General features: G+C 48.5%; 1 protein-coding gene across 2 annotated transcripts; it reads left to right on the top strand.

The window, feature by feature from the left end:
- Positions 1 to 8,317: 8,317 nt before the first annotated feature.
- LOC114030916 (insulin growth factor-like family member 3) lies at positions 8,318 to 10,921 on the top strand. Of its 2 annotated transcripts, none has more exons than XM_027845841.1 (4): positions 8,318 to 8,464; positions 10,019 to 10,069; positions 10,218 to 10,487; positions 10,819 to 10,921. In XM_027845841.1, exons 1-3 carry the CDS (start codon positions 8,440 to 8,442, stop codon positions 10,472 to 10,474), a joined length of 333 nt encoding a protein of 110 aa, XP_027701642.1. In that variant the 5' UTR covers positions 8,318 to 8,439; the 3' UTR covers positions 10,475 to 10,487; positions 10,819 to 10,921. The 2 variants fall into 2 exon arrangements, with proteins under 2 accessions (XP_027701642.1, XP_027701641.1); XM_027845840.1 differs by having other exon boundaries at positions 10,016 to 10,069.
- Positions 10,922 to 11,861: the final 940 nt, after the last annotated feature.

The following is an 11,861-nucleotide window of genomic DNA, read 5'->3' as shown; positions in this document are numbered from 1 at the left end:
CTGGGGGGACTTACCACTTGGTTCTTTTTTTTTTTTTGGCATGGGTTGAAAAGCAGGGGGTACAATGGGAAGGGGGGCTGGCTTGGAGTCTGAGAACCCATTTTAGCCTGTTCTCTATTATTCTCCACACCACCATATTACCTGTTCCCATAGGTAAAAGAAGCAGGTTAGGGTCTTTTGGTTTGTTTGTTTTTTAGAGGCAATGGGGTTAAATGACTTGCCCAGGGTCACACAGCTAGCAATTTGAACTCAGGTCCTCCTGATTCCAGGGCTGGTGCTCAATCCACTGCCCAGCTCACTGCCCTTCTACTTAGTTGATTTCTAACAATTCCTTCCATCAGTGATCTCCTTCAAGTCACCTTCTGGATCTGCTGAAGGTTCTAAGGTACGTTCTAGATTTTATGTTCTATCCTCTGAATTCCCTTAGCTCTCCCATCCTATGCTCTATGTTCTAATGCTCCTTCTGCCTCTAACATTCTGTGCCCTTAGGTCCTTCGGGGTATGAGGTCTGGTCTGGTTCTAACTCTCTTTTACGTTACAAGGTTCTTTCTGGAGCTTACATCCTACCTAGGACATTCCCTGTTCTAAGTCTCCCTCCCAACTCGGATATCCTCTGTTCTGAGCACCCTCCCAGCTCTGTCATTCCATATTCTAAGGGCCTTCCCAGCTCTGATATTCTAAGTTCCAAGACTCCCTGAAACTCCTACATTTTGTATTCTGTGTTCCAAAGTCACCCCCAACTTTGACATTTCCTGTTCTATGGTAGACATAGTCTTCTAATTCTACCATTCCAGTACCTTCTATTTCTCCTAGGCCAGGGCAAGGCCTGGCTCAATTTTAACGCGAGGAAGAAACCTGTTTCCTCTTGTAACTTCAAACAGCCGTCAAATGCCATGGCCTCTCCTGTTCTGGGCCAATCCCCACTCTTGTTGAATCATCCTGATATCTGTTCTTTCTCCCTGAGTTTCATTGACTCCTGTTCCTGGATCACGTCACCTATGGCCAAATCACCTCACCTGAGGAAATACAGGCCAAGGATTTACTAGCTCCCTGGCATTTGAAATGCCTCTCTCCCCTCCAACCCTCACCAAGACCCAGATTCAACTTCTGAGAAACATCACCCATTTCACACCCTGCTCCACCTCTCTCTCTCAACTTTTCTTTCTTCCTTCCTTCCTTCATTTCCTTCCTTCCTCCCTCCCTTCTTCCCTCCTTTCTTTCTCTTTAATTCTTGCTTTCCTTCCTTCCTTCATTCTTTCTTTCTTTTTTCCTTCCTTCACTTCCTACCTTCCTCCCTCCTTTCTTCCCTCCTTTCTTTCTTCTTTCTTTCTTTCTTTCTTTCTTTCTTTCTTTCTTTCTTTCTTTCTTTCTTTCTTTCTTTCTTTCTTTCTTTCTTTCTTTCTTTCTTCCTTCCTTCCTCCCTCTCTCCCTTCTTCCCTCCTTTCTTTCTCTTTCATTCTTTCTTTCCTTCATTCATTCTTTCTTCCTTCCTTCTTTCCTTCCTTCATTTCCTACCTTTCTCCCTCCTTTCTTCCCTCCCTCCCTCCCTCCTTTCTTTCTTTCTTTCTTTCTTTCTTTCTTCCTTCCTTCCTCCCTCTCTCCCTTCTTCCCTCCTTTCTTTCTCTTTCATTCTTTCTTTCCTTCATTCATTCTTTCTTCCTTCCTTCTTTCCTTCCTTCCTTCATTTCCTACCTTTCTCCCTCCTTTCTTCCCTCCCTCCTTTCTTTCTTTCTTTCTTTCACAGGAGCAGGAAGGGAGGGATCTGTAGGCACCTGGGGAGACAAAAGGTGGGCACAGATGAGACCAGGACCTCTGGATTGGGATTGCAATGACTCAGACTCTCTCTCTTACCTTATGTTCCCAGAGAGAGATGATGAAGCTGAAAGATCCCAAAGTCCTTCCAAGAAAGACCACTTGCTTCAGACACTTACTGGATATGCAGCTGGGCAAGTCATTTCAATTCTGCCTGCTTCAGTTTCCTCAGCTGGAAAATGAGGATAATAATATCACATGTCCCAGGGCTGTTGTAAGCAAAGTTTAAAGTATTACATAGATGCTAGCTGTTGTTTTTAATTATTGTTGTAAGCTTGGTGCAGGGTATCCATCCAGTGTGCATGAGGCCTTGCTCCCTTACTCCTAACATAGTCCTAGAGCTTTTGGTCCTGGGTCCCAGGGTACCAGGAGCACTCTGGTTATCCCACTCCTCAGTCTTGCCATTTGACCAATAATCATTTGTCAAATGTTTGCTGTGTCCTTTTCTGGGGATATAAAGAAAGGTAAAAACACAGTCCCTGCCCTTGAGGAGCTTACATTCTAATGGGGTAGGCAACATGCAAACAAATAGGTGCATTTAGGATATATAGATTAGAGGGCAGCTGACCTCAGAGGGCAGAGGGGTAGATGGGAAAGATGCTGCAGGAGGGAGTTGCTCTTCAGTCCTGTCCAAGGCTTCATGACCCTGCTGAGCACAGTGCCCCAGGCCCTTCTGTCCTCCACTCTCTTCCAAAGTCTGTCCAAGCTCATGTTCATTGTTCCCATGACACCATCCATCCACCTCATCCTCTGCCATCCTTTTTTCTTTTTGCCTTCAACCTTTCCCAACATCAGGAAAGGCGGTTAAGCACACAAGGACCAAACAGGCACAGAAGGAAAAGAGAAAAGACAATTTCCCTGGAGGGAATTAAAGATGACCGCGGCAAGGCCAAAGCAGAGAAGGAAAAGGGCATGTATGATTTAACCTCTTTTTATCCACCTGCCTGCTGGAGGGGGCTGGAGTCTTTCTGAACAGTAGCTTGAGGTCCTCCAAGAGTTTGCAGATATATTCCAGAGTCTCTGGGTACAAGTTGGGCAAGCCTGACAGACGTCAGGTGATTTCTCCTACTTTACTGCCAGTTGGACCAACGGCTTTTGAACAGAGTGGCTGTAGCAGTCCCTGCAGTCACAGAGTCTAATTATTTTGAAAAATAGGCAACCAGCCTGGGGTCAGGTGCTAAGGACTGACTTAGGACTCCCAAAGCCTGCCCTCTCCTTTCATCAACATGCAGAGTGAAAGGTTTTTCTAGACTGGGTAGAGCTAATGCTGGTATGGTGGTAGTTTTCGAGTCTCAAAAGCTTTAGCCTGGTCGGGGCCCCACACTAGAGGGAGTGAGTCAGGGCCTTGAACGGAGTCATAAAGGGGCTTAGGAATAAGACCAAAATTAGGGATCCAGAGTTTACAAAATCCAGCCACGCCTAGAAAAGTTCGAAGCTGTTTCTTAGTGGCTGGAACAGGGATAGACAGGATTGTCCTTTTCCTCTAGGAGGTTGAGGAGCGAGAGGTGGGTGTTAGTTTGTGGCCCAGACACTTTACAGACTGGCATGCTACCTGGACTTTGGTCAAAGAGACCCTATGGCCTTGAGAGCCCAGGAAATTAAGAGCTCCTGTGGCAGCAGCCAAAGATGGGGCTGCAAGTAAGAATGTAGCTACTATCTGCTAGTTACAGGTCCTTTAAATTCCCTCTCAAAGCCATTTAGGCTTTTTTACAGGAAAGATAGGGGTGTTATTAGAGATTGGCAAGGGACAAGGATTTTATACTTAGGGAATTTTTTAATCAATGGTTGCAGTCCCTCCCAGGCCTTGAGCTTAATTGTATAGTCTCATCAATGGCGGAACGCATTAGGGTATGGCTGGGGTGGCATGAGTAACCATCCCAGGAATTCCCTGGTCCCAAACAATTGGCTCAATTGTCTCCCACACTTCCTGGGGAATGTAGGGCGGTCTGGTGCACAGAGGGAAAAGGGAGATGGGAGGCTTAACTAGAGAAAATTGGGTCCCCACTTTCCCCATCAGGTCCCTTACCAATGAGGGGGTGGGGCAAGAGGAGAAGATAAGGAAGGAGTGTTCAAACAACAGATCCTCAAATAGGCAGGGGAGGGGAATAGGTCTCTCAATGTCCCGTCGTTTTTCCTTCGATGCCCATGACAGAACGGGTTGAGGTATAAGGCCAGAGTAGTTGGTTAAAAGAGAGAATGTAGCCAACGGTAAAGTGGGTAGCCTTCCCTTCGATCTTGGTTTTTGCCCAGGGATCGGCTAGAGAGATGGAGAAAGTGGGAGCACTGCCAAGCCTCAGGATATTCCAAGTCTTGAGAAGACCGGAGGACAGGGTGCTGGGGAGTGACTCCACCACGCTTCCAGCCTCGGGACAATCCTTCCTCCAATGTCCCTCCTGGCCACATTTTGGACACTGTCCCAGAGGTGTTGGTCTGGGGAGCTTCCTCCGGGCAGAGCGCCCTGGAGGGGTACTCCTCGGACCAGCGGCCCTCCTTGCGACATCAAAAGCAGGTTTCCCCACTGCCCGAGTCACCGGGAGCACCTTCAGGTCTTTTCCCGACCATAACAGCAGTGGAGAATTGAGTGTGTTCTCGGTCTCTGGCCCTTTCCCTGTATTCTCTCCCCTCTGCTGCGACTAGGTCTCTGTTGTTAAAAACTCCAAAGGCCGTCTCCAGTGATTGGGCTTGAGGTGTTTGGGGATCCGTTGCCAATTTTTGCGGTTTCCTCCTACTGTGAAGATTTAAAAGAGGCGAGAAGCTCATAAGAGTTTCAGATAAAGGCACTTCGGGACTTAACACCCTGTGTGATTGTAGGTGAGTCCTTTCCTCTCTCTGAGACTCAGTTTTCTCCTCTATAAAACAAAGACGCTGGATTAGACGACGTGTAAGAGTTCAAATATGACCTCTTACTAGCTGTTGTGAGAAATGATTTTTCTTAGTAGTCATTACCTTGGAGACTCAGAGCCTCCCCCCAACCCCTTTCTCCGCATTTTCCTTTTCCTGGGCTAATGGGTGTATTCCTCCTGCTTGTCGTGTAGCTCGGACAGGTCTGGGAAGATATTGATTCTCCCTGTTGTCAAGACAAGTGATGTGGAAATTGACGTCTCTTTGACCAAGTTTTAGGTGATCTAAGGCACATACTCCAAGACCCTCACTTTAATATAGCCCACCTCCCAGCGTGTTAACCAGAGTGGACCGGCACCCCTTGGGAACACCTACTCTACGGAGGACATATGATTCTGTACCCCAATTCCTAAATTAAGCCCAGTCCTGGACTGCAGCCCCCATGCAATGCATACATGTCAACAGCTTGAGAAAAATAAAAACATGACTGGACACAACCTATTGATGTGTGTTTCTTAGGATAAACTCTGAGGTTGAAGCTGTGTTACCCTGAGCAAGTCACTTCACTGCTGGCTGCCTCGGTTTCCTCAGCTGTAAAATGGGGATAATATCATAGCACCTCCCTCCCAGGGTTGTTGTGAGGATGAAATGAGATAACATTTATAAAGTGTTTAGTATGGACCCATGTTTGTAAGTCTTTCCTTCCATCCTTCCTGAGCTGCTCTAGATCTCTAATCCAGATGCCAAGCTCTAGATGAGATCCAAAGGTAGATCCTCAAGCTGGGAGATAACTGGGATGTGGGGAACAGGCCCTTTGACTGGGCGTTCCATTGCTAGCTGGAAGGGACCTTGTGGTTCCCCTAATCTAATCTTCTCCTTTTACAGATGAGTAACTCAACTGAAGATAAAGTGACAGGCCTAGAGTCAGGAGGACTCGTCTTCCTGGGTTCAAATCCAGCCTCAGACACTTCCTAGCTGGATGACCCTGGGCAAGTCACTTAACTCTGTTTGCCTCCGTTTCCCCATCTGTAAAATGGGCTGGAGAAGGAAACGGCAACCCGCTCCAGTATCTCTGCCAAGAAAACCCCAAATGGGGTCACAAAGAGTCAGACACGACTGAAACAACTGAGCAATAACAAAATTAAGGCTCGGGGTGGGAGGGCGGCATGTGGCGATAACTTTCTTTAGGTCACAGAGGGAGCTGGGAAGAACTAGAATGAGTACTCCAGTCTCCTAACCCCCAGCACAGGACGTGGCGCTACACCAGGCAACCACGAAAGTGTCCCGAGCCCCCTGTTCCTTGGTGGAGCTAGATCAAGGTGGTGGCATCTTCCACTGTCGATGCCTCAGGCCCAGACTTTCCCCAAACGGCCTTTTAACATGCCAAGTTCGAGGAAGCTGATGAAGACTTCTATGAACTTATCCGAAGCGAGTAGAAGCAAGGGAGGATTTGTTCAAGGACGACAACATGATCTAGAAAGATAATTTGGAAAAACTTCGGAACTCTGACCAACGAAGTGGCCACCCCGCCTCCCCCACCAAGATTCCAGAGGTCTGGGGAGAAAGCATCATCTACCTTCTGACAAAGAGGTGAGAGTCTCAAGGGGCAGACTGAGACAGACCCATTAGAACATTGTCAAGGTGTGGACGATTGCACTTATGTGCCTTGGCTTTTTAAGTTGGGAGGTAGGAATTTGGAAAGGAGAGCGAAGGACACTAATAACAGGGAGGATCAGTGCAGCAGGAGAAGAAAAAAGGACAGTAGAGGCAGAAAGGAGACACAGAGCAGCAGGGCAGCTTTGAGACTGGTATGTTGGATTTCTGATTTCTTATTTTATTATATAACTTTTTATATGTAATGTGTTTTGTTATATAACAGTGAAACGAAATGCAAACTGTATAGAGAGGAGACGTGGCTGCATTTTAGGCATTATCTTCTTTCTTCTGTACTCCTTTGTCTATGGAAATGCTCATGTTTATTAATGTTTGCTGGATTTGGAATAACCACAAAAATTATTTTAAAAAAGAAAAAAGAAAAACAGACATCCAAGCAAAACTTGGCAGCTAGCCCAACAGTGACCCTCATTCCTATTTATAGCTGCTGCTATGTTAGTGAAATTGTACCTGATTACAGTGGTTACCTGGCCCGGCTGCCTCAAGACACATAGAATGCCAACACTGCGAGGGGGCTTAGAACACAAAATACGAGAGCCGAGAAAGTCTTCTGAACAGGAAATGTCAGAGCTGGGAGGGTCTTAGAACAGGGAATGTCAGAGCTGGGAGGGTCTTAGAACAGGGAATGTCAGGGTTGGGAGGGGCATTAGAACAGGGAATGTCAGAGCTGGGAGGGGCATTAGAACAGGGAATATCAGGGCTGGGAGGGGCCTTAGAACAGGGAACGTCAGGGCTGGGAATGTCCCTTCTCAACAATCTTCAGAGGTTCCCCATTCCCTCTAGGATAAATACAAATTCTTTCTTCCGCCATTTTGGGCCCTTCCATGCTGACTCAGTCTGCGTTCCCAGACTTATTTCCAATTGCTGCCCCTCATGCTCTCTGAGTTCCAGCCACATGGGATGACCGGCCCCCATTGAGGGCATTCCCCAGGTCTGGTCAGGCATGAGTGCCCTCCTCCTTGTCTTCTGGCTCCATCTAGACCATTTCTCCTCCGTGAAGTCTTCCCGGATTCCCCCAACTGAAAGCATTCTCTTCCCCTTTTGGGTTTTCCCAGAATGTCTTGGGAAGGTCTTCCTTTCCCTTGGCTCCTCCATGCTCAGCCCTACGTGGCGCTGGTCTGTGCACACGGTCAGTCCATCCCGCTCCATCCCCAGCAGGACAGGGCCTCCCTGCTGACCGCCATGGGGTTCATGTTTACCTTTGCATCCCTGGTCACTAGGACAATGTCTTGCACATAGTAGGCATTTGATCAATGTTGAATTACAGTCTACTTAGCCCCATTTCCCAATTTTACATCGAGTTTAAATGAATCACCAAGAAAGGAAGTGGTTCAAACATGAAGCTGCCAACCAAGTGGGCCTCTTCCCCAGGCTGGCCTCGCAGCTCCCTGGTCCCATTGGCTTCTCTCATGGGTCTTGCCAGCTAGCTCTGATTCCACTTCTGGGCTAGGACCCATTGCCCTAAGGTACTATCTCCCCAACCAGCATCTATCCTCAGTTTCCCCTTCTGATCCAGGACCCCATATTCTTCTCTTTCGAGTGACTGACCTTGTCATCCCTGAATTCCGTGCTTGTGGTCTTCCTATCCCCCAGAGCAGGGTTCAGCTTGGAATCACAGAATTTGGAAAGATTTTGGCTTAAGGGGCCATGGAGGATTAGGCTGGTCAAAAAGAATGGAAGAAAGAAATTGAAGGGGCATATGTAGTAGGTCTTGCTGAGGGGTAGGGAGAGGGTCATGGCTCTTCTCCCTTTCTTGAGGCTGCTAGCTAGCTCATGGTTGTGGGTGGGTAAGGGAAACATTAGCATAGAATAGGTTTCCTCTCCTCCTCCCCTCCCCACTTCTTCTCCCTTCCCTTCGCTTCCCCTCCCTTCCTTCCCCTCCTCTGCTCTCTACTTTCCCTCTCTTTCTAGCTTCTCCCCACCTCCACTACTCTATGCCTAGCTCCAGGGCCTGACTAGTCTCTACTAGTGAGTACTCTTACGTCACCTTCCTCCAACACTAATAAAAGCCCAGGATCCCAGGGATAAGAGCACCTCTGCTATCACACTCTCAGGCAGTTGGCAGTTGTGTTGCTGGCACCAAGTCCTCCGGACCCAACTCAGACAAGACTCATGGCATCAAGAAACTATATCACTGGTAAGAGGGCTCAGGGGATCCTCCACCTCCTGGGCTCCAGCTCCATTATGGCCCCATCAGCTCCCCAGCCCTCACCAGCATTAATTCTACCCTTGCTACTTCCCAGCTGGCATCCCAATTTTATCAGCCCCCTAACCTCAGCCCTGACCTACAACATCTAACACTCATCTCAATTCCAACCCCACTCCAAAAAGCACCTTGTTGCCTTCCCAATTCAACCTAAACCTGGACCCTGTCCATCACACCTGCTCGCTATCTGTGTGACCTCTTCGGGACTCACTCCTCACTTGTAAAAGCAGAGGGTTGGACTAGATGTTGTCTTTTAACCATGATCCTATGACAATCCCCCAAATGTCATTCTAGCCCTTATCATCTTCCATTCTGACTATAGCCTAAACCTCACTCTGATTCTGATCTCAGAATGCTGACTTGGAGCCTAAATCTTTCTCTGGTCCTAATCCAAAACCTTCTGCCACCTCTACTTCTGATTTGGACTCTGATCTCACTCTGACCCCAGGTGTCCCCAAAAGCTCTCCCCCAGCTCCTCACAGAATCCTTCTGAGAAACCAAAGAGGAAGGGATCCCATAGACCTGCTTATTCCAGGGACCAAGCATCTCCATCCCACCCCCTCCGCATTCATAGGCTCATGGATTTAGAGCTGGGAGAAACCTGGGAGGTCATCTATTCTAACTTACTCATTTGACAGGAGACGAAATTGAGGACCAGGGCAATTAAGTCATTTGTCCAAAGTTTAAAAAAAAAAGTCCTAAGAACTAGACTATGAACCTAGGTTCCCAAATTCCAGATTTGGAGCTCACAGAGAGGCACCTGCATGTGTGAACAGTAAGCTATGAAACTGACCTGAGCCCCAACCCCAAACCTGCTTAGTCCCAAACCCAACCCCACCTCACAAAGCCAAGAGTGTCGTTTACAGCTAGCCCTGGGAGAATCATGGACCCAGCACATGGCAGGTCCTCCAGCATCTAGCCCAGGCCAGTCCTAACATTTCTAATTGCCAGACCCCAGAAGACAGGAGAGCAGAGCAGCAAATGCCCTGGAGTTGAAGTCTTGGGGTTCAATTCTGGTCCTTCCAGTTACCAGAAAATCCCTTCTCTGGGCTTCATCATTTCTGCAAAATGAAGGAGTTGGACCCTTCTCATTTGGAGAGACATGAAAAGACCTTACTGCCACCAAGTGCCACCTTCCTTCCTTTTGTCATTTTACAGCCGAGGTAACTGAGGTTTAGAGAGAGAGACAAAGACTTTCCTAGGCGAGAGTCAGCCTCCCAAGCCTTTGGCTCCATTTCCCCAGCCTAGGGTTGTCTCTCCTATACCTACCTTACTACCTCCTCTCAGTCTTCTGATGTAGCCAATCAGAGCCCTAGACCTTCTGCCTCCTGACCTCAAACCTAACCTGAATGAACTCTAACCCTAACCCTCCAAGACAGACTAGAAATGCAAAGTTCAGCCCAAGTCCTCTCTCCACGCTGGGCCCAAAGCATCACCATCCAAAGGCCCAGGCTCATTTCACCTCTTTCTCTTTCTCCTCAGCAGCCATTGTCCCCATCTTCTTCATGGTTATCCTGTCCTGCTCAGGTGCTCCAGGTAAGGAAGGGAAGACAAATCAGGGAGGAGGGTTGTGGAGGAGAGGGAAAGAGCCATGGGGGGAAAGATGGGGCAGCAGGCATTGGGGCACTTCTGGGAGCCTTTCTTTCTGAGCCTGTGGAGCTAATAGTCTGTATCATTTACACAGTGACCCCCACGGATTCCCAAGTGATTGTGTGCCAGCCCTGGCTCCTGTGTGGGATCGTGGCCTACAACCCCCAGGAGAATCAATGCTGTGAGGATGGCAGTGTTCAGCCCTTGCCCCTGAGCTGTGGTCCTACATTCAGCTATGACCCCTGCTTTCAGCATTGCTGCCCCGACTCTTACCGGCAGAAGTACGTTGTGGTCAATAAGACCAGGGCAGGGACCGAGAGAGGTGATTGTGAAATGGCGCGCTCCCATTAGGAGCTGACATCAGGTAAGGATTCTCTTTCTCATCCCTTGAGTCTCTCATCTGCTCTCCCAGAACACTAAGGAGCCTGGGAGGTTTGGGAGGGAGACATCGCTGAACTCTGTCCCTTGGGGTCATACCTGGCTGTGTAGAACATCGAGCCGGCAGAGAATCCTGAAACCTGGGTTCTAGACTCAGTTCTCCCACTGACTCCCTGTGGGATCCTGGACAAGGTTTTCCCTTCATGGAACCCAGTGATCTCTAAGGGGCCTCCCAGCTTTGACATTCCATGTTCTAGGTTCTGAGATTTCTTCCAGTCTAATATTCTATGTTCAATGACGCTATTTTCTCTCTCCAGGTGAAAGTTGGCCAGAAGACTCCTCCTTTCTCCAAAGGCAGTTTCCAGATCTCAAAAGATCAAAGGACTTGATGTTGACCCAAAGTTTGGGGTTTCTTCAGTGGATGGGTCTTGGGGGGCAGGGGGAGGGAGAGGGGAGGGAGAGGGGAGGGAGAAGCCTCTTGGACAGGGACTCCTGGCTGCACTGTTCTCCTCCTCCATTGTGGATCTGCCTATAGGGAGGTCATCCATATGCCTTTGCTGAACATGGGCATAGGGACTTGGGGGTGGGGTAAGTGTGTCTTCAGGGATTCTCACTTTCTATCTCATTCCTGTTTGGGTTGGGAAGGCCAGTATCAGTCATGCACAATCCACTGGGTGTGGGGCTCCCTCTTTCTTCTTATTATATGAGTATTCATAAGTAGTAATAATCACCTCATTATATAAAGCCAATACCACCCATTGCTTTTACCCTTTCATTAGAAGCTCTCACAAACAGCCATGTGAGGGAGACAGTGCAGTGCTGACCCTCTTTTTACAGATGGGGAAACTGAGGCCTAGAATGGGATCAGGACTTGCCCAAGGTCACACAGTGGGTCAAGACTGGGATTGCAACACAGATCTCCTTATGCCTAGCCATCTAAATGCACAGATATGGAAACACAAACACCTGCTTTCACCTGCAGACCTTCCTAGCTTCTCTCCCTCTTTGGACCCTGGTTCACAGCTTGGTGAATGCCAAGTCCTGGATTTGGGAGGGGGATAGCAAGTTGAGCTGTGAAGACAGAGACCCCGGGCAGTACTGGACACACACAATGAGAAAGGAACAGAGGAGAAGGGAGCCTGAAGAGCCCAGGTCCCAGTCGGGTTCCACTCTGGGCAGGAAGGGAAGGGGGCTTATTGAGGGGTAGAAGGAAGACAGAAATAAAACTACTGCCTTGGGTTTTCAAATTTGGCCTGCTTGTGTCACCTTTGTTGCCAAGGACGGGGAGGAGCTGGAGCCTTGCCACTGGAGGGAAAGGATTCCCCTTCTTTGCCTGAACCCCATCCAACAGCCCTCACTC

This window comes from Vombatus ursinus, unplaced genomic scaffold (assembly GCF_900497805.2).
Source record: "Vombatus ursinus unplaced genomic scaffold, bare-nosed wombat genome assembly UNPS02015030.1, whole genome shotgun sequence".
NCBI classification, from domain to species: domain Eukaryota; kingdom Metazoa; phylum Chordata; class Mammalia; order Diprotodontia; family Vombatidae; genus Vombatus; species Vombatus ursinus.
Note: the sequence above shows the minus strand (reverse complement) of the source record. Positions and strands in the feature narration are given on the sequence as shown.

Excerpts from the sequence above, each read along its gene's own strand:
- LOC114030916 (XM_027845840.1), top strand. The coding sequence starts at position 8,440 with ATGGCATCAAGAAACTATATCACTG. Across the intron at positions 8,465-10,015 it reads ATCAAGAAACTATATCACTG|CAGCCATTGTCCCCATCTTC; the intron begins GTAAGAGGGCTC and ends CTTTCTCCTCAG. Across the intron at positions 10,070-10,217 it reads GTCCTGCTCAGGTGCTCCAG|TGACCCCCACGGATTCCCAA; the intron begins GTAAGGAAGGGA and ends TCATTTACACAG.